This window comes from Oncorhynchus masou, unplaced genomic scaffold (genome assembly GCF_036934945.1).
Source record: "Oncorhynchus masou masou isolate Uvic2021 unplaced genomic scaffold, UVic_Omas_1.1 unplaced_scaffold_4056, whole genome shotgun sequence".
Taxonomy (NCBI): Eukaryota; Metazoa; Chordata; class Actinopteri; order Salmoniformes; family Salmonidae; genus Oncorhynchus; species Oncorhynchus masou.
The window spans coordinates 10475-30843 of NW_027010456.1; the positions used below are offsets into that span (position 1 = coordinate 10475).

The following is a 20369-nucleotide window of genomic DNA, read 5'->3' on the forward strand; positions in this document are numbered from 1 at the left end:
TGGTTCTCTGGTTCAGAGAGGGTTTGTTTAGTTCTCACCAGTTAGAGGGCCTGCAGGGCTGGGGTAAGGGTGAAAGGTTAGATACGGGGTTTGGTATAGGTTCTCACCAGTTAGAGAGGGCCTGCAGAATGGGGTAAGGGTGAAAGGTTAGATAGGGGTTTGGTATAGGTTCTCACAGGTTAGAGGGCCTGCAGGGCTGGGGTAAGGGTGAAAGGTTAGATAGGGGTTTGGTATAGGTTCTCACCAGTTAGAGAGGGCCTGCAGGGCTGCGTTCATAAAGCAGGTGTTTCCTGTGTTCTTCAGTCCCGTCAGACCTGGAGAGAGACACATCTTTGCTGAGATACACACAACCACACACATCTATCCTGAGACACACACACACACACACCTATCCTGAGACAATTACTCTATGCTCCCTACACCTATACTCTTGCATTACGATTCACTCACACACACCAATTCTAATCACCCCCACATACACACACACTCTCGAACAAACCGATTCCCTGCGTATTCAACAAAACTTTTCTCTCTCATGAATATGCTCTGAGAACAGTCAAACACACAGTTCTCCACACACATGTCGCGCATCAAGGACACGGCACATCTGACCCCTATCTTCGAAGGTTGGATAACACACTCTTCCCACAGAAGCTGGCGATTTATCAGTAAGAACGAGGTCATGACTCTAGCCTAAGACTATGGCTTAAAACTTGGTGGCATGTGTATCTTTATTCAACACAGGCGTGCAATGGGAATTTGCAACACACACCCCTATCCGAGGGACCACTCGCACCCTAAGCTGAGTATCATAGCCTAGACCACTGAGCCGATGGCCAAACAAATCCCCTCCCTCATACACACACCTATCCTGCTGCTGAGTACTCTATGCTCCCTACACTTATACTCTTGCATTTACGATTCACTCCCCGACGCAATTCTAATCACCCCCAATACGCATCTCTCTCGAACAAACCGATTCCCGGCGTATTCAACAAAACTCTCTCTCATGAATATGCTCTGAGAAGAGTCAAATGCGCGAACAGTTCTCCAAGAGCTGTCTTGCATCCGGCGGCATCTGATACTAGCCTTCTTCGAAGGTTGGATAATGCACTCTTCTAGAAGCTGGCGATTTATCGGTAAGAACGAGGTCATGACTCTAGCCTAAGACTATGGCTAAAAAAAACTTGGTGGCATGTGTATCTTTATTCAACTACAGGCGTGCATAGGGAATTTGCAAAAGTGGGCTCAGCCGGGACCACTCGCACCTAAGCGAGTATCATAGCCCTAGACCCTGAGAAACAAATCCCCTCCCTCATACACACACCTATCCTGCTGCACAATTACTCACACTCCCTACACTTATACCTTGACATTACATTCACTCCCCGACGCAATTCTAATCACCCCCAATACGCGCATCTCTCCGAACAAACCGATTCACACCCCTATCCTGAGACTTTTCTCTCTCATGAATATGCTCTGAGAAGAGTCAAACACGAACACCCCTATCCTGAGACACTGTCTTGCACCCCTATCCTGGACATCTGATACACAGCCTTCTTCGAAGGTTGGACATGCACCTCTTCCTGAGACACACACACGATTTTATCGGTAAGAACGAGGTCACACACCCCTATCCTAAGACTATGGCTAAAAACACTTGATGGCACCCCTATCCTGAGACAACTACAGGCGTATCATGGGGAATTTGCAAACAGTGGGCTCAGCCGGGAGACACCACTCGCACCCCTATCCGAGTATCATAGCCCTAGACCACTGATCCTGATGGCCAAACAAATCCCATCCTGAGACCCTCACACACCCCTATCCTGCTGACACACAATTACTCTATGCTCCCTACACTTATACTCTTGCATTACGATTCACTCCCCCTATCCTGAGACACCCCCAATACGCGCCTATCCTCCTCGAACAAACCGATTCCCCGTATTCCTAAACTTTTCTCACTCATGAATATGCCTGAGAGACACAGTCAAATCCTGAGACAGTTCTCAAGACTGTCCCCCTATCCTGAGACGGCATCTGATACTAGCCTTCTTCTGAGGTTTGGATACACACACCTCTTCCTGAGACGATTTATCACACAGTCATGACTCTATCCTAAGACTATGGCTAAAAACACCCCTATCCTGAGATCTTTATTCACACACAGGCGTGCATAGGGAATTTCCTGAGACACACACACACACACCCCTATCCTGAGACACACACTAGACCACTGAGCCGATGACCAAACAAATCACACCCTCATACACACACCTATCCTGACACACACACACCCACCTCCTATCCTGAGACACACACACACCCACCACTATCCTGAGACACACACACACCCCCCTATCCTGAGACACACACACACACACACACACACCCTCCTATCCTGGAGACACACACACACACCCCTATCCTGAGACACACACACACACACACACCCCTATCCTGAGACACACACACACACCCCCCTATCCTGAGACACACACACACACACACACACACACCCCTATCCTGGAGACACACACACACACACACACACACCCTATCCTGAGACACACACACACACACACACACCCCCTATCCTGAGACACACACACACACACACACACACCCCTATCCTGAGACACACACACACACACACACCCCTATCCTGAGACACACACACACACACACCCCTATCCTGAGACACACACACACACACACACCCCTATCCTGAGACACACACACACACACACACCCCCTATCCTGAGACACACACACACACACACCCCCTATCCTGAGACACACACACACACACACACCCCTATCCTGAGACACACACACACACACACCCCCTATCCTGAGACACACCCACACACACACCCCCCTATCCTGAGACACACACACACACACACACCCCTATCCTGAGACACACACACACACCCCTATCCTGAGACACACACACACACACCCCCTATCCTGAGACACACACACACACACCCCCCTATCCTGAGACACACACACACACACACCCCTATCCTGAGACACACACACACACCCCCCTATCCTGAGACACACACACACACACCCCTATCCTGAGACACACACACACACACACACACACACCCCTATCCTGAGACACACACACACACCTATCCTGAGACACACACACACCTATCCTGAGACACACACACACACACACACCCCTATCCTGAGACACACACACACACACACACCCTATCCTGAGACACACACACACACACACACACACACACACCCCTATCCTGACACACACACACACACCCCTATCCTGACACACACACACACCCTATCCTGACACACACACACACACACCCCTATCCTGACACACACACACACACACCCCTATCCTGAGACACACACACACACACACACACACACACCCCCTATCCTGACACACACACACACACCCCCTATCCTGAGAGACACACACACACACACACACACCCCTATCCTGAGACACACACACACACCTGTCCTGAGACACACACTAACCACACACAGATTTATCCTGAATGCCACCCGTCCCCTTGACAGCTACTAGCCTCGATTCATTAGTCAATGTTCAACTCCTAGGAGTTTGATTTAGCACAAGGAGATCAGCTGAGAGACTTGGGAACTATGGTCTGGAGGCACTCAGTTTAACAGTGATAGTCATATCATGTGTGATTTCATCATGTATTTTAAAGCCCTGGTCAGAAATGTAATTCTACACCTGCATTGCTTGCTGTTAAGGGTTTTAGGCTGGGTGTTTGTACAGCACTTTGGTATAGCAACTGATGTAAGAAGGGCTTTATAAATAAATTTGATTGATTGAAATTAAGATGACGCTGGACAGTTTAATGAAACCACTTTAAAGCTGCACCATGCAGAAATCGTTCCGCCTTCTCTTGGTTGTTAAAATTCTAATAGTTTACCTAATTTTAGTTTATGTGACAAAAAACAAGCAAGTATAGTGTAGAGAATCATAGTACCACCTAGAGAATCATTGTACCACCTAGAGAATCATTGTACCATCTAAACCGTTGAGAAATACATTTTCCAGAACCAAAAGAATATTAAATTTTCAGCTGTTTGAAGCTGGTGTTAAAAAAAACGAAGATAAAAGACCTGAAAATTAAACTTAAGAACGGGAAGCATAGAATTAGAACACATAGAACAGATCTATCGCTTCTTAGACTGGCTTTCAACGAGAATGGCAGATCTATAACACACATTTCTACGTGAATTTGGTCAGGGTCGCCCAAATATGGACATATTGCAGCTTTAAATACAAATAAAAAGGTAAGAATGCAGACATGTCACATTGTGTAAACACAGGGCCTCAACATGATGCTGTTACCTCTGGGGCGGAGCTCGTCGTCCTCCTCCTCCGTCTCCATGCCCAGGTCTTCACAGCCACCAGTAGGGGGCAGTCTCAGAGAGGTGGAGCGGCCCAACACCCTGCTACCTTCCTGGGGGACAGAAGAACCCAATTAGAACCATAAGCGTCGAAACAGTGACCTATCACAGCAGCGTGAGGCGACAACAGTGGAACCACCTGCATTTTACGTAGAGAAAGAAAACAACGTTACACAACTGAATGATTATGGACTTTAAACATGGTCTCAAAGGATGTGAAATAATTATCAACAATGACTGAATCTGTACAGTGTTCATGTTATAGGTTGATTTGGTCGGGGTTGTGGCTTTAGCTAGACAACCGTTTCAATAATGACTTAGTGCTTTAAGATTCAGTCATTAATTAGTCAACCAATCAAGGTATCAGTCAATCAATCAATCAATTCAGGTATCAATCAATCTAGGTATCAATCAATCTAGGTATCAATCAATCTAGGTATCAATCAAAATGAATTCAGGGATCGATCTATCAATTACTCAATGACTGCATCAATGAATGTATCAATCAATCAACCGACCGACCAATCAATTGACCAACCAATCGGCATATCAACCAACCAAAGTTGGTTTCAGAGCATAACATTACCTGTGTGTTGGTGAGAGGTGAAGCGAGGGTCTTGGTGCTGGGGACAGGGCAGTGAGGGCCCAGTTTTCGCTCCAGGAACACCTCTTTCCCACAGGCATAACACCACACCCTCAGAGTGGTCAGGTTCACGGTCAGGTTGTGCCCAGTCTCCTGTTATAGAGGGGTTATAAACATGTTAATGTTTCTAGATATTTATAAGGTGTAATAGAATGTATAAAGGTGGTATAAGCAAGTAAACAAATACAGTATATTGTTGTTGTTGACAGACACACAGACAGGTCAGACAGACAGACGGGTCAGACAGACAGACGGGTCAGACAGACAGACGGGTCAGACATTATTCATGTGTCTGCATTACTGTTGGTAGAAAGGGGCAAGGATGACAACACCCACCCCTAAGGAGCAGAGCTTCAGTGTGTAGACAGAATCTGTCAGGACTGAAAGGGATGAGTGAGTTAACTGCCTTATTCAGGGGCAGCACGACAGATTTTTACCTTGACAGCTCAGGGGATTCGATGTAGCAACCTTTCAGTTACTGGCCTAACGCTCTAACCACTAGGACACCTGCCATCCCTGGAGGTGGTTTCGGGGGTTTTCTCACTGGCTATTTGGACCTATAAGGATTGGGAGAAGGCGGTGCTTAAACGTCTTCGCCAGGAGTGCCTAACGTGTGCGTGACCACATGGACCGGGGAGGGGCTTTGGCTTCTGTGAGGGTAGAGACTAGACCTGAAAATCCTTCTGTGGGGGTAGAGACGAGACCTGAAAATCCTTCTGCGGGGGTAGAGACTAGACCTGGAAATCCTTCTGCGGGGGTAGAGACTAGACCTGAAAATCCTTCTGTGAGGGTAGAGACTAGAGACTAGACCTGAAAATCCTTCTGTGGGGGTAGAGACTAGAGACTAGACCTGAAAATCCTTCTGTGGGGGTAGAGACTAGACCTGAAAATCCTTCTGTGGGGGTAGAGACTAGACCTGAAAATCCTTCTGTGGGGGTAGAGACTAGACCTGAAAATCCTTCTGTGAGGTAGAGAGACTAGACCTGAAAATCTTCTGTGGGGGTAGAGACCAGGACCTGAAACTTTCTGCGGGGGTAGACTAGACCTGAAAATCCTTCTGGGGTAGAGACTAGACCTGGAAAATCCTTCTGTGGGGGTAGAGACTAGACCTGAAAAATCCTTCTGTAAGGGGGTAGAGACTAGACCTGGAAATCCTTCTGCGGAGGTAGAGACTAGACCTGAAAATCCTTCTGCGGAGGTAGAGACTAGACCTGAAAATCCTTCTGTGGGGGTAGAGACTAGACCTGGAAATCCTTCTGTGGGGGTAGAGACTAGACCTGAAAATCCTTCTGTGGGGGTAGAGACTAGACCTGAAAATCCTTCTGTGAGGGTAGAGACTAGACCTGAAAATCCTTCTGTGGGGGTAGAGACTAGACCTGAAAATCCTTCTGCGGGGGTAGAGACTAGACCTGAAAATCCTTCTGTGGGGGTAGAGACTAGACCTGAAAATCCTTCTGTGGGGTAGAGACTAGGGACCTGAAAATCCTTCTGCGGAGGTAGAGACTAGACCTGAAAATCCTTCTGTGGGGGTAGAGACGAAACAGGAAATCCTCATTTCTAACACTGTTGAGCGTAAACCAGCAGTGTTGCAGTTCTTGACACAAACTGGTGCAACTGCCACGAACTCATACCCCTTCAAAAGGTTGACAATATTTTGTCTTGCCCATTCACCCTCTGAATGAAACAAATACATAATCCATGTCTCAAGGATTAAAATCCTAATGTTTATAATGTTTTATACACTCATGTGCACCCAATAGGAACTGGGACTCTCGTCTCCTCCAACATCTCTAGGAACCGACTCTCGTCTCCTCCAACATCTCTCTAGGACCTGGGACTCTCATCTCCTCCAACATCCCTCTCTAGGACCTGGGACTCTCATCTCCCCAACATCCCTCTAGGACCTGGGACTCTCGTCTCCTCCAACATCCCTCTCTAGGACCTGGGACTCTCGTCTCCTCCCAACATCCTCTCTAGGACCTGGGACTCTCGTCTCCTCCAACATCTCTCTAGGAACCGGGACTCTCGTCTCCTCCAACATCCCTCTAGGACCTGGGACTCGTCTCCTCCAACATCCCTCTCTAGGAACCGGGACTCTCGTCTCCTCCAACATCCTCTCTAGGACCTGGGACTCTCGTCTCCTCCAAACATCCCTCTCTAGGACCTGGGACTCTCGTCTCTCCAAACTCCCTTTCACCTCTCTAGGAACCGGACTCTCGTCTCCCCCAACATCCTCTCTAGGAACCGGGACTCTCGTCTCCCCAAAATCCCTCTCTAGGAACCGGGACTCTCGTCTCCTCCAACATCCTCTCTAGGAACCGGGACTCTCGTCTCCTCCAACATCCCTCTCTAGAAACCGGGACTCTCGCCTCCCTCCAACATCCTCTCTCGGACCTGGGACTTCTCGTCTCCTCCAACATCCCCTCTCTAGGAACCGGGACTCGTCTCCTCCAACATCCTCTCTAGGAACCGGGACTCTGCGTCTCCTCCCGCATCACACCTCTTTTCTCATTATCTTCTGAACCATCCTGAATATTGATCTAGTTCTGTAGGTGTCTCCTGAACCATCCTGAATATTGATCTAGTCCTGTAGCTATATGTGGGAGTTGTAGAGGTCAAGGGCACTCACCTGTGAGTGGATGGTGCTGTGGTCAGTGTGAGATTCTCCACAGCCCACATACACACAGCCGTTCTACAAACACAGAAAACAATGGATTTATATAACAGTCAATTTGCATGAGGCCAAAATGGTAAATCACAACTTTCTAAATAAAGTCAACGAGTTACAAAACAAACATGACAAATAAAAGTCCCAACGAGTTACAAAACATGACAAAATAAAAGTCCCAACGAGTTACAACTTTTCACTCACCTCCAGACACGCCCAAAGATTCGGTCCTCCAACTTTGCAGTCTTGGCACTGGCCCTTGAAACACAAACAAACATAACCAACTAGCTCCAGTGACCAGGCCGGTGAGACAACGAAATAATCCCAGACAGACAGCAGCTAAAACAACAGTAACATGATAGAGCAAGGCCTTCTCCAATGACAACATCCTCATTTCTTGGAAAACATCCAGGTCTTGGACATTTAATCATGGTTTCTATTTCAGCGAATGCTATTAGATAATGATAAAGATAGTTAGCCAGCCAGTTAACGTCTATTAGATAATGATAGTTAGCTAGCCTAGTTAACGTCTATTAGATAATGATAGTTTAGCAAGCCTAGTTAACGTCTATTAGATAATGATAAGATAGTTTAGCTGTAGCCTAGTTAACGTCAGGACAGGTGGACTCACATGAGACTTGAGGATGAGCTCTTCCTTGGTGATCTCTCCAACACACTGTAGATGGGGACAGTCACTGCTAGAACACACAGGCATCACTCACCTGCACCTCACCTGTCTGAGGGGGGGGGGGGGGGGGAGAGGTAAACACACAGCCATGGGCATTCAAGCAGTGACATTAGTTAAGATCAACAAGTAAAAAGAGTGCCGATGTGGACAACAATAGACAATCCACTATTGTTCATGTCCTCCTAAACCAGCTAGGACCACAACAGGAAACCTGAAATACTGTTAATGAATCAAGAAAACACCAAGCTGTCCGCCTGCCTGCCTGCCAGCCAGTCAATCAAACACCAAGCTGTCCGCCTGCCTGCCCGCCTATCAAACACCAAGCTGTCCGCCTGCCTGCCCGCCCGCCTATCAAACACCAAGCTGTCCGCCTGCCTGCCCGCCTATCAAACACCAAGCTGTCCGCCTGCCTGCCCGCCTATCAAACACCAAGCTGTCCGCCTGCCTGCCCGCCTATCAAACACCAAGCTGTCCGCCTGCCTGCCCGCCAGCCAGCCAGTCAATCAAACACCAAGCTGTCCGCCTGCCTGCCCGCCAGCCAGTCAATCAAACACCAAGCTGTCCGCCCGCCAGCCAGTCAATCAAACACCAAGCTGTCCGCCTGCCTGCCAGTCAATCAAACACCAAGCTGTCCGCCTGCCTGCCTGCCCGCCAGCCAGTCAATCAAACACCAAGCTGTCCGCCTGCCTGCCCACGCCAGCCAGTCAATCAAACACCAAGCTGTCCGCCTGCCTGCCGCCTATCAAACACCAAGCTGTCCGCCTGCCTGCCCGCCAGCCAGTCAATCAAACACCAAGCTGTCCGCCTGCCTGCCCGCCAGCCAGTCCAATCAAACACCAAGCTGTCCGCCTGCCTGCCCGCCAGACAGTCAATCAAACACAAGCTGTCCGCCTGCCTGCCCGCCAGCCAGTCAATCAAACACCAAGCTGTCCCGCCTGCCTGCCCGCCAGCCAGTCAATCAAACACCAAGCTGTCCGCCTGCTGCCCGCCAGCCAGTCAATCAAACACCAAGCTGTCCGCCTGCCTGCCCGCCAGCCAGTCAATCAAACACCAGCTGTCCGCCTGCCTGCCGCCAGCCAGTCAATCAAACACCAAGCTGTCCGCCTGCCTGCCCGCCAGCCAGTCAATCAAACACTGCTGTCCGCCTGCCTGCCCGCCAGCCAGTCAATCAAACACCAAGCTGTCCGCCTGCCGCCAGCCAGTCAATCAAACACCAAGCTGTCCGCCTGCCTGCCCGCCAGCCAGTCAATCAAACACCAAGCTGTCCGCCTGCCTGCCCGCCAGCCAGTCAATCAAACACCAAGCTGTCCGCCTGCCTGCCCGCCTGCCAGTCAATCAAACACCAAGCTGTCCGCCTGCCTGCCCGCCAGCCAGTCAATCAAACACCAAGCTGTCCGCCTGCCTGCCCGCCAGCCAGTCAATCAAACACCAAGCTGTCCGCCTGCCTGCCTGCCTATCAAACACCAAGCTGTCCGCCTGCTCTTGCCTGCCAGCCAGTCAATCAAACATAAGCTGTCCGCCTGCCTGCCTGCCAGCCAGTCAATCAAACACCAAGCTGTCCGCCTGCCAGCCTGCCTATCAAACACAAGCTGTCCGCCTGCCTGCTGCCAGCCAGTCAATCAAACACCAAGCTGTCCGCCTGCCTGCCTGCCAGCCAGTCAATCAAACACCAAGCTGTCCGCCTGCCTGCCTGCCAGCCAGTCAATCAAACACCAAGCTGTCCGCCTGCCTGCCTGCCAGCCAGTCAATCAAACACAAGCTGTCCGCCTGCCTGCCTGCCAGCCAGTCAATCAAACACCAAGCTGTCCCATGCCTGCCTGCCAGCCAGTCAATCAAACACAAGCTGTCCGCCTGCCTGCCTGCCAGCCAGTCAATCAAACACCAAGCTGTCCGCCTGCCTGCCTGCCAGCCAGTCAATCAAACACCAAGCTGTCCGCCTGCCTGCCAGCCAGTCAATCAAACACAAGCTGTCCGCCTGCCAGCCAGTCAATCCAAACACCAAGCTGTCCGCCTGCCAGCCAGTCAATCAAACACCAAGCTGTCCGCCTGCCAGCCAGTCAATCAAACACCAAGCTTTCCGCCTGCCAGCCAGTCAATCAAACACCAAGCTGTCCGCCTGCCAGCCAGTCAATCAAACACCAAGCTGTCCGCCTGCCTGCCCGCCTATCAAACACCAAGCTGTCCGCCTGCCTGCCCGCCAGCCAGTCAATCAAACACCAAGCTGTCCGCCTGCCTGCCCGCCAGCCAGTCAATCAAACACCAAGCTGTCCGCCTGCCTGCCCGCCAGCCAGTCAATCAAACACCAAGCTGTCCGCCTGCCTGCCCGCCAGCCAGTCAATCAAACACCAAGCTGTCCGCCTGCCTGCCCGCCAGCCAGTCAATCAAACACCAGCTGTCCGCCTGCCTGCCCGCCAGCCAGTCAATCAAACACCAAGCTGTCCGCCTGCCTGCCCGCCAGCCAGTCAATCAAACACCAAGCTGTCCGCCTGCCCTGCCAGCCAGTCAATCAAACACCAAGCTGTCCGCCGCCTGCCTGCTATCAAACACCAAGCTGTCCGCCTGCCTGCCTGCCAGCCAGTCAATCAAACACCAGCTGTCCGCCTGCCTGCCTGCCAGCCAGTCAATCAAACACCAAGCTGTCCGCCTGCCTGCCTGCCTATCAAACACCAAGCTGTCCGCCTGCCTGCCTGCCAGCCAGTCAATCAAACACCAAGCTGTCCGCCTGCCTGCCTGCCAGCCAGTCAATCAAACACCAAGCTGTCCGCCTGCCGCCTGCCAGCCAGTCAATCAAACACCAAGCTGTCCGCCTGCCTGCCTGCCAGCCAGTCAATCAAACACCAAGCTGTCCGCCTGCCTGCCTGCCAGCCAGTCAATCAAACACCAAGCTGTCCGCCTGCCTGCCTGCCAAGTCAATCAAATACTGTTAGAAAACTGCTTGCCTGCCTGCCAGCCAGTTGATCAAACACCAGAACCGCTTGCACACTTCACCCAGCCAGTCAATCAAACACCAAGCTGTCCGCTGCCTGCCTGCCAGCCAGTCAATCAAACACCAAGCTGTCCGCCTGCCTGCCTGCCAGCCAGTCAATCAAACACCAAGCTGTCCGCCTGCCAGCCAGTCAATCAAACACCAAGCTGTCCGCCTGCCAGCCAGTCAATCAAACACCAAGCTGTCCGCCTGCCAGCCAGTCAATCAAACACCAAGCTTTCCGCCTGCCAGCCAGTCAATCAAACACAAGCTGTCCGCCTGCCAGCCAGTCAATCAAACACCAAGCTGTCCGCCTGCCTGCCCGCCTATCAAACACCAAGCTGTCCGCCTGCCTGCCCGCCAGCCAGTCAATCAAACACCAAGCTGTCCGCCTGCCTGCCCGCCAGCCAGTCAATCAAACACCAAGCTGTCCGCCTGCCTGCCCCGCCAGCCAGTCAATCAGCCTCAAGCTGTCCGCCTGCCTGCCCCGCCAGCCAGTCAATCAAACACCAAGCTGTCCGCCTGCCTGCCCGCCAGCCAGTCAATCAAACACCAAGCTGTCCCCCGCCTGCCCGCCAGCCAGTCAATCAAACACCAAGCTGTCCGCCTGCCTGCCCGCCAGCCAGTCAATCAAAACTTCAAGCTGTCCGCCTGCCTGCCCGTCAATCAAACACCAAGCTGTCCGCTCTGCCTCCCAGCCTGGGCCAGCTGTAGTCAATCAAACACCAGCTGTCCGCCTGCCTGCCCGCCAGCCAGTCAATCAAACACCAAGCTGTCCGCCTGCCTGCCCGCCAGCCAGTCAATCAAACACAAGCTGTCCGCCTGCCTGCCTGCCTATCAAACACAAGCTGTCCGCCTGCCTGCCAGCCAGCCAGTCAATCAAACACCAAGCTGTCCGCCTGCCTGCCTGCCAGCCAGCCAGTCAATCAAACACCAAGCTGTCCGCCTGCCTGCCTGCCAGCCAGCCAGTCAATCAAACACAAGCTGTCCGCTCTGCCTGCCTGCCCAGCCAGTCAATCAAACACCAAGCTGTCCGCCTGCCTGCCTGCCAGCCAGTCAATCAAACACCAAGCTGTCCGCCTGCCTGCCTGCCAGCCAGTCAATCAAACACCAAGCTGTCCGCCTGCCTGCCTGCCAGCCAGTCAATCAAACACCCAAGCTGTCCGCCTGCCTGCCTGCCAGCCAGTCAATCAAACACCAAGCTGTCCGCCTGCCTGCCTGCCAGCCAGTCAATCAAACACCCAAGCTGTCCGCCTGCCTGCCTGCCAGCCAGTCAATCAAACACCAGCTGTCCGCCTGCCTGCCTGCCAGCCAGTCAATCAAACACCAAGCTGTCCGCCTGCCAGCCAGTCAATCAAACACCAAGCTGTCCGCCTGCCAGCCAGTCAATCAAACACCAAGCTGTCCGCCTGCCAGCCAGTCAATCAAACACCAAGCTGTCCGCCTGCCAGCCAGTCAATCAAACACAAAGCTGTCCGCCTGCCAGCCAGTCAATCAAACACCAAGCTTTCCGCCTGCCAGCCAGTCAATCAAACACCAAGCTGTCCGCCTGCCAGCCAGTCAATCAAACACCAAGCTGTCCGCCTGCCTGCCCGCCTATCAAACACCAAGCTGTCCGCCTGCCTGCCTGCCAGCCAGTCAATCAAACACCAAGCTGTCCGCCTGCCTGCCTGCCAGCCAGTCAATCAAACACCAAGCTGTCCGCCTGCATGCCTGCCAGCCAGTCAATCAAACACCAAGCTGTCCGCCTGCCTGCCTGCCAGCCAGTCAATCAAACACCAAGCTGTCCGCCTGCCTGCCTGCCCGCCAGTCAATCAAACACCAAGCTGTCCGCCTGCCTGCCTGCCCGCCAGTCAATCAAACACCAAGCTGTCCGCTTGCCTGCCTGCCCGCCAGTCAATCAAACACCAAGCTGTCCGCCTGCCTGCCTGCCTGCCAGCCAGTCAATCAAACACCAAGCTGTCCGCCTGCCTGCCTGCCAGCCAGTCAATCAAACACCAAGCTGTCCGCCTGCCTGCCTGCCAGCCAGTCAATCAAACACCAAGCTGTCCGCCTGCCTGCCTGCCAGCCAGTCAATCAAACACCAAGCTGTCTGTCTGCTTGTCACCTTTGGAACCGGAGGCTCCAGACAGCATAACTGGTTTTTCCAGGTCTGCTCTGTGTACGTCGTACCGCATAGTAAGCAACTTCCTCCTCTCATCTCTCAGAGAGAGATATTATCCGTAGGCCCTATGATCTCCCGTTAGTACTAATGGGGTTAGAGACCTGACAACCTTAATCTCTGACTAGTTGTGAGGACTAAATAGACAGTCCAAAATACACATATCATCATATGAGCAAATTAGTTTTGATCAATCATGGAAATAAAATAGTGTTGAAAATATTTTGTCTCAACAGTTAAAAAAGAAGATTGAGGCCAGGGTATAGAAGCAGCAATACTCCACTGAATCGATGTGCACCAATCCCTACGGTATAGCATACACTTAGACTAGGTGGTGTCTGTCATATGGGGTCCTTCTGGAGACAGACAGACAGAACCTAACAAAGCAAAACAAGAAAACTCATTCATTCATTACTGGTTCAGTCAGACAAGATTTGGAGCAAATTTCATACGCACAAGTACAAAAAATCTACAAGACAACAGTCCACACCTTCGCCAGGACCCTGAAGGACGTCACCCTCAACCGTAGTCCCAACACCTCACACAGGAGCAACACACCAGCGAGACGCGGCCCAGACCAGCGAGATCCCATCCCAGAGGACCTGCACCAAAAGGACCAGACCACATCCCCACCAACCTAGACCCCCTCAAACAAACCCTGGCCACACCCTTTATAGGTGATCTGCCTTGCCTCTGGTAGTCCCATCCACCACACTACCAGGTGGGTGGTATAGAGGAGACGGACCCACTGGTTGTCCTCTAGGTTACAGAGAGCTGGTAGTCCCATCCACCACACTACCAGGTGGGTGGTGTAGAGGAGATGGACCCACTGGTTGTCCTCTAGGTTACAGAGAGCTGGTAGTCCCATCCACCACACTACCAGGTGGGTGGTATAGAGGAGATGGAACCACTGGTTGTCCTCTAGGTTACAGAGAGCTGGTAGTCCCATCCACCCACTACCAGGAGGGTGGTATAGAGGAGATGGACCCACTGGTTGCCCTCTAGGTTACAGAGAGCTGGTAGTCCCATCCACCAAACTACCAGGTGGGTGGTATAGAGGAGATGGACCCACTGGTTGCCCTCTAGGTTACAGATGGGTGTTGAAGTTGGACCCACTGGTTGTTTACATGCAGTTAGGCACTTAGGTTGGAGTCATTAAAACTCGTTTTTCAACCACTCCACAAATGTCTTGTTAACAAACTATAGTTTTGCAAGTCGGTTAGGACATCTACTTTGTGCATGACACAAGTAATTTTTCCAACAATTGTTTACAGACAGATTATTTCACTTATAATTCACTGTATCAAATTCCAGTGGGCCAGAAGTTAACTACACGAAGTTGACTGTGCCTTCAAACAGCTTGGAAAATTCAAGAAAATGATGTAATGGCTTTAGAAGCTTCTGATAGGCTAATTAACATAATTTGAGTCAATTTGAGGTGCACCTGTGGATGTATTTCAAGGCCCACCTTCAAACTCAGTGCCTCTTTGCTTGACATCATGGGAAAATCAAAAGAAATCAACCAAGACCTCAGAAAATAAATTGTAGACCTCCACAAGTCTGGTTCGTCTTTGGGAGCCATTTCCAAACGCCTGAAGGTACCACATTCATCTGTACAAACAATAGTATAAACACCATGGGACCACGCAGCCGTCATACCGCTCAGGAAGGAGATGCGTTCTGTCTCCTAGAGATGAACATACTTTGTGCAAATCAATCCCAGAACAACAGCAAAGGACATTGTGAAGATGCTGGAGGAAACATGTACAAAAGTATCTATATCCACAGTAAAAAACGAGTCCTATATCAACACAACATGAAAGGCCGCTCAGCAACTGATAAAGGGTATGCACAGACAGAAGGAGCAGCTAGCAGAGCCCTGAGAGACTGATAAAGGGTATGCAGACAGAGAAGGAGCAGCTAGCAGAGCCCTGACAGAGACTGATAAAGGTGCACAGACAGAAGGAGCAGCTAGCAGAGCAGACAGAGAAGGAGGGAGCAGCTAGCAGAGCCCTGAGACTGATAAAGGGTATGCAGACAGAAGGAGCAGCTAGCAGAGCCCTAGCAGAGCCCTGACAGAGACTGATAAAGGGTATGCACAGACAGAAGGAGCAGCTAGCAGAGCCCTGACAGACTGATAAAGGGTATGCAGACAGAGAAGGAGCAGCTAGCAGAGCCCTGACAGAGACTGATAAAGGGTATGCAGACAGAAGGAGCAAGGAGCAGACTGCACACCCAGAAGGAGCAGCAGAGCCCTGAGACTGATAAAGGTATGACAGACAGAAGGAGCAGCTAACAGAGCCCTGAGACTGATAAAGGGTATGCAGACAGAAGGAGCAGCTAGCAGAACCCCCTGACAGAGACTGATAAAGTGTATGCACAGACAGAAGGAGAGCTAGAGAGGAGACTGATAAAGGGTATGCAGACAGAAGGAGCCCTAGACAGAGACTGATAAAGGGTATGCACAGACAGAAGGAGCAGCCCTGAGACTGATAAAGGGGTATGCAGACAGAGAAGGGGCAGCTAGCAGAGCCCTGACAGAGACTGATAAAGGGTATGCACAGACAGAAGGAGCAGCTAGCAGAGCCCTGACAGAGACTGATAAAGGGTATGCACAGACAGAGAAGGAGCAGCTAGCAGAGCCCTGACAGAGACTGATAAAGGGTATGCACAGACAGAGAAGGAGCAGCTAGCAGAGCCCTGACAGAGACTGATAAAGGGTATGCAGACAGAGAAGGAGCAGCTAGCAGAGCCCTGACAGAGACTGATAAAGGGTATGCACAGACAGAAGGAGCAGCTAGCAGAGCCCTGAGACTGATAAAGGGTATGCACAGACAGAGAAGGAGCAGCTAGCAGAGCCCTGACAGAGACTGATAAAGGGTATGCACAGACAGAGAAGGAGCAGCTAGCAGAGCCCTGACAGAGACTGATAAAGGGTATGCAGACAGAGAAGGAGCAGCTATCAGAGCCCTGACAGAGACTGAAAAAGGGTATGCACAGACAGAGAAGGAGCAGCTAGCAGAGCCCTGAGACTGATAAAGGGTATGCAGACAGAAGGAGCAGCTAGCAGAACCCTGACAGAGACTGATAAAGGGTATGCACAGACAGAAGGAGCAGCTAGCAGAGCCCTGACACAGACTGATAAAGGGTATGCAGACAGAAGGAGCAGCTAGCAGAGCCCTGACAGAGACTGATAAAGGGTATGCACAGACAGACTGAAGGGGCTCAGACAGAAGGAGCTAGCAGAGCCCTGACAGAGACTAAAGGGATAAAGGGTAGCCCTGACAGAGACTGATAAAGGTATGCACAGAGAGAAGGAAGCTAGGAGCAGCTAGCAGAGAGAAGGAGCAGCTAGCAGAGCCCAGACAGAGACTGATAAAGGGTATGCAGACAGAGAAGGAGCAGCTAGCAGAGCCCTGACAGAGACTGCAGACAGAGAAGGAGCAACAGAGCAGCTAGAAGTGCAGTCAGATCACAAGCCTCTGGAGAGCATCATGATAAAGCCTCTCCTCAGCGCACCAAAAAGACTACAACGCATGCTCTACAACGAGACTCCAAAACTACGAGGTCAGTCTGCGATACGTTCCGGGAAAACATGTGGTGCTGGCCGACACCCTGAGCAGGTCGTACCTCACAGAACAAGACAGAGGCCCTGTGGAGGTCGAAGTGGAATCAATCAATATGATTCAATACCTGCCTGTGTCAAGTGAGAGACTGAAGGCCATCCAGAGAGCCACTGAGCTGGACCGGGAGCTCCAGACACTGAAACATGTGATCCTGCAGAAGTGGCCTGGAGTGTAATAACATGTACCCTTGGAAGTAGCCATGTATTTTCACAACAGAGATGAGCTGAGTCATTGTGCCTGCCGACCTCGGGTCAGAGATAATGCAGAGAATCTGTCTCACACATAGGAACAGAGGGATGTCTGAGAAGAGCTGGTGTCTACTGGCCAGGCATGAATGCACAGCTGAGGACAAACATGGCACCTACACTGCATGAGGGTGTGAAACATAGGAAAGAGACACAGAGGCCACGCGAAGCACCAATAGGGACTGACCTGTCCAAGTTCAACGACAGACACTACATGGCAACAGTTGATTATCTCTCCAACTTCTGGGAAGTGGACCATTTGGAGAACACACAGGCGAAAAAACGGTCATTCAAAAACTGAAGACATACTTTGCAGGCTATGGGATACATGACATCCTGTACTCAGACAAATGGTCCCCAGTACTCTTCAGATGAGTTCAAGTTTCAGCAAGGTTCGGGACTTTAAAACATCGTCTCCAGGACAACCTGCATAGTAATGGGAAAGTGGAATCGGCAGCGAAAACAGCCAAAAGACTGATGACAAAAGCAAAGAGAGCAGGTTCTGACCCGTACCTGGCCCTGCTGGATCACAGGGATCCCCGTCACAAGGAACAGTCAGCAGCCCTGCCATGGTGCTCATGGGAAGACGTACACAGACACTACTGCTAAATGAGTGAAAATCTGCTGAGACCGTTGATGACAAACTGTCAGCTGGAGAAGTTCACAGAAAGACAGCAGAGACGGGCAACGTACTACGACACCTCTGCTGAGGATCTCACAGAGCTGCCAATGAGATGACAGGGTGAGAGTCCAGCCACTCACAGGACAGACACAGTGGTGGCAGAGGGTCATAGCAGTCAGACCTGTGGAGCAAAGGTCCTACAAGGTGAAGACAGAACAGGGACAAGTCTTCAGGAGGAACAGGAGACCCAGCAGGGTGCGGAACACAACCTTAGAGGTGGACGCTGCACCTCAACAAGAAGATCCAGACATCTCAGGTCAAGCCCCTCCTGATGAAATAAACCCTCCTCACACACAGTCTGGTAGGGCCATCCGCAGACCTCAACACCTGAAGGAATGTGTGAATGTACATTTTAAATTTTAAAACAATGTAATTGACAGTCAGATAACAATATTGATGTTACACAGGAAACGGAAACCAAACGTTAATCACCGTCTTCATGTACTGGATGTGATGGTTGACAACATGCATTGGAAAGTGCACTTAACTATTATCTTTGTCTGTCATGACTACAACACAAAGCATATTGAAACAAAATCTGTTTTGGCTTGTTGAGGTCTACAAAATGATTTGTAATAATGTTCTGTTAAGACACCCCCACATCTAACCATCTAACCAAGACAACTCCCAACTCACATTTCTTAATTAGCACTGATGAACAACGAGGCCAGATCGGATAATTATCCTTCAACAAAACCTCCCTCAAGACGATACCTTCAACAGACGCTAATAACAGAGTTGACACCTCCTGTACTGTCTTTGATGATAGAAGATAAACTATGAATGGGCGCTACCAACAAACCCCAGCATGTCAAAACAATTACTAACAATGTGGATGTAATGTATTTAGTGAAGGAAGCTACTATTCAATCATCAAAAAAGGCAACACGGGGCAGACATCACATGCAGATCAGTGCGACACTCACTGCCAAGAGGCTAACGGGCAGATGGCCCCTGTGATATTAACTAGTTAGCCAAGAGGCTAACGGGCTGATGGCCCCTGTGATATTAACTAGTTAGCCAAGAGGCTAACGGGCTGATGGCCCCTGTGATATTAACTAGTTAGCCAAGAAGCTAACGGGCTGATGGCCCCTGTGATATTAACTAGTTAGCCAAGAGGCTAACGGGCTGATGGCCCCTGTGATATTAACTAGTTAGCCAAGAGGCTAACGGGCTGATGGCCCCTGTGATATTAACTAGTTAGCCAAGAGGCTAACGGGCTGATGGCCCCTGTGATATTAACTAGTTAGCCAAGAAGCTAACGGGCTGATGGCCCCTGTGATATTAACTAGTTAGCCAAGAAGCTAACGGGCTGATGGCCCCTGTGATATTAACTAGTTAGCCAAGAAGCTAACGGGCTGATGGCCCCTGTGATATTAACTAGTTAGCCAAGAGGCTAACGGGCTGATGGCCCCTGTGATATTAACTAGTTAGCCAAGAAGCTAACGGGCTGATGGCCCCTGTGATATTAACTAGTTAGCCAAGTAGCTAACGGGCTGATGGCCCCTGTGATATTAACTAGTTAGCCAAGTAGCTAACGGGCTGATGGCCCTTGTGATATTAACTAGTTAGCCAAGAGGCTAAACCGGTCGATATTAAATATGTTTTCGGGTCCAATTCAATTCCGATGTGTGAGAATCAAGAAAAGTTCTCGGATCAAATCGTGCTAGCTAAACAATAGTTGTATTGATGAGATCAGAAAATATGGATTGAGCTGTCATGCTAACATTAGCTAGCTAGCTAGTCACTCTAATAAAACAGCTACTTCTTCTTCTCTTTTGCAGCATGAAACAAACCCGGAAAATAACCTCTTGGCTCTTACCTGCACTTTATGAAGTTACAGTTCAAAGGAACTGATCTTGAAAGTTAAACACGGCAATTAAATATGTATCTGTGACATTATTTCAAAAGCTAATGCTTTGGAAAATGTCTCAGTTCCCGTTTGACCGTAACGCAAAAAAAAACTTCCAGGTTGAAGGAAGATCCGCCTTTTGACACAACAACGGCCGTTTTCTGGTGGCGTGTGAACCGGATGTCGCTGCGCCACCTGGCGGTCAACGGTGGCATAACCTCAATCTGATTCTGCACAATCCCAGCCCAAAGCGTCCCCAACTGACTAATAAACACATTTACTTGAATTTCAAATTAACATCTGCAGGTTATTTTTTTTATCTGTAACAATTGTTTAAATGTATTTTATTAATGCCAAAAACAACAAATAAGAGAAGGTGGATTTTATTTTCACCTTGTA

General features: G+C 50.4%; 1 protein-coding gene across 1 annotated transcript; it reads right to left on the reverse strand.

Moving 5' to 3' along the window:
• Nucleotides 1-240: 240 nt before the first annotated feature.
• Nucleotides 241-20059, reverse strand: LOC135534870 (ubiquitin carboxyl-terminal hydrolase 33-like). Its single transcript, XM_064961683.1, has 7 exons — nt 19941-20059; nt 8383-8488; nt 7956-8009; nt 7713-7775; nt 5027-5176; nt 4382-4493; nt 241-314 (listed from the first exon to the last, which is right to left on the reverse strand). The coding sequence occupies exons 2-7, from the start codon at nt 8464-8466 to the stop codon at nt 241-243; spliced, it is 537 nt and encodes a 178-aa protein (XP_064817755.1). The 5' UTR covers nt 8467-8488; nt 19941-20059.
• Between the last annotated feature and the right edge of the window lie 310 nt (nt 20060-20369).

Excerpts from the sequence above, each read along its gene's own strand:
- LOC135534870 (XM_064961683.1), bottom strand. The coding sequence starts at position 8,466 with ATGCCTGTGTGTTCTAGCAGTGACTGTCCCCATCTACAGTGTGTTGGA. Across the intron at positions 5,177-7,712 it reads ACAGCACCATCCACTCACAG|GAGACTGGGCACAACCTGAC; the intron begins GTGAGTGCCCTT and ends CCTCTATAACAG. Across the intron at positions 315-4,381 it reads CGACGAGCTCCGCCCCAGAG|GTCTGACGGGACTGAAGAAC; the intron begins GTAACAGCATCA and ends GTCTCTCTCCAG.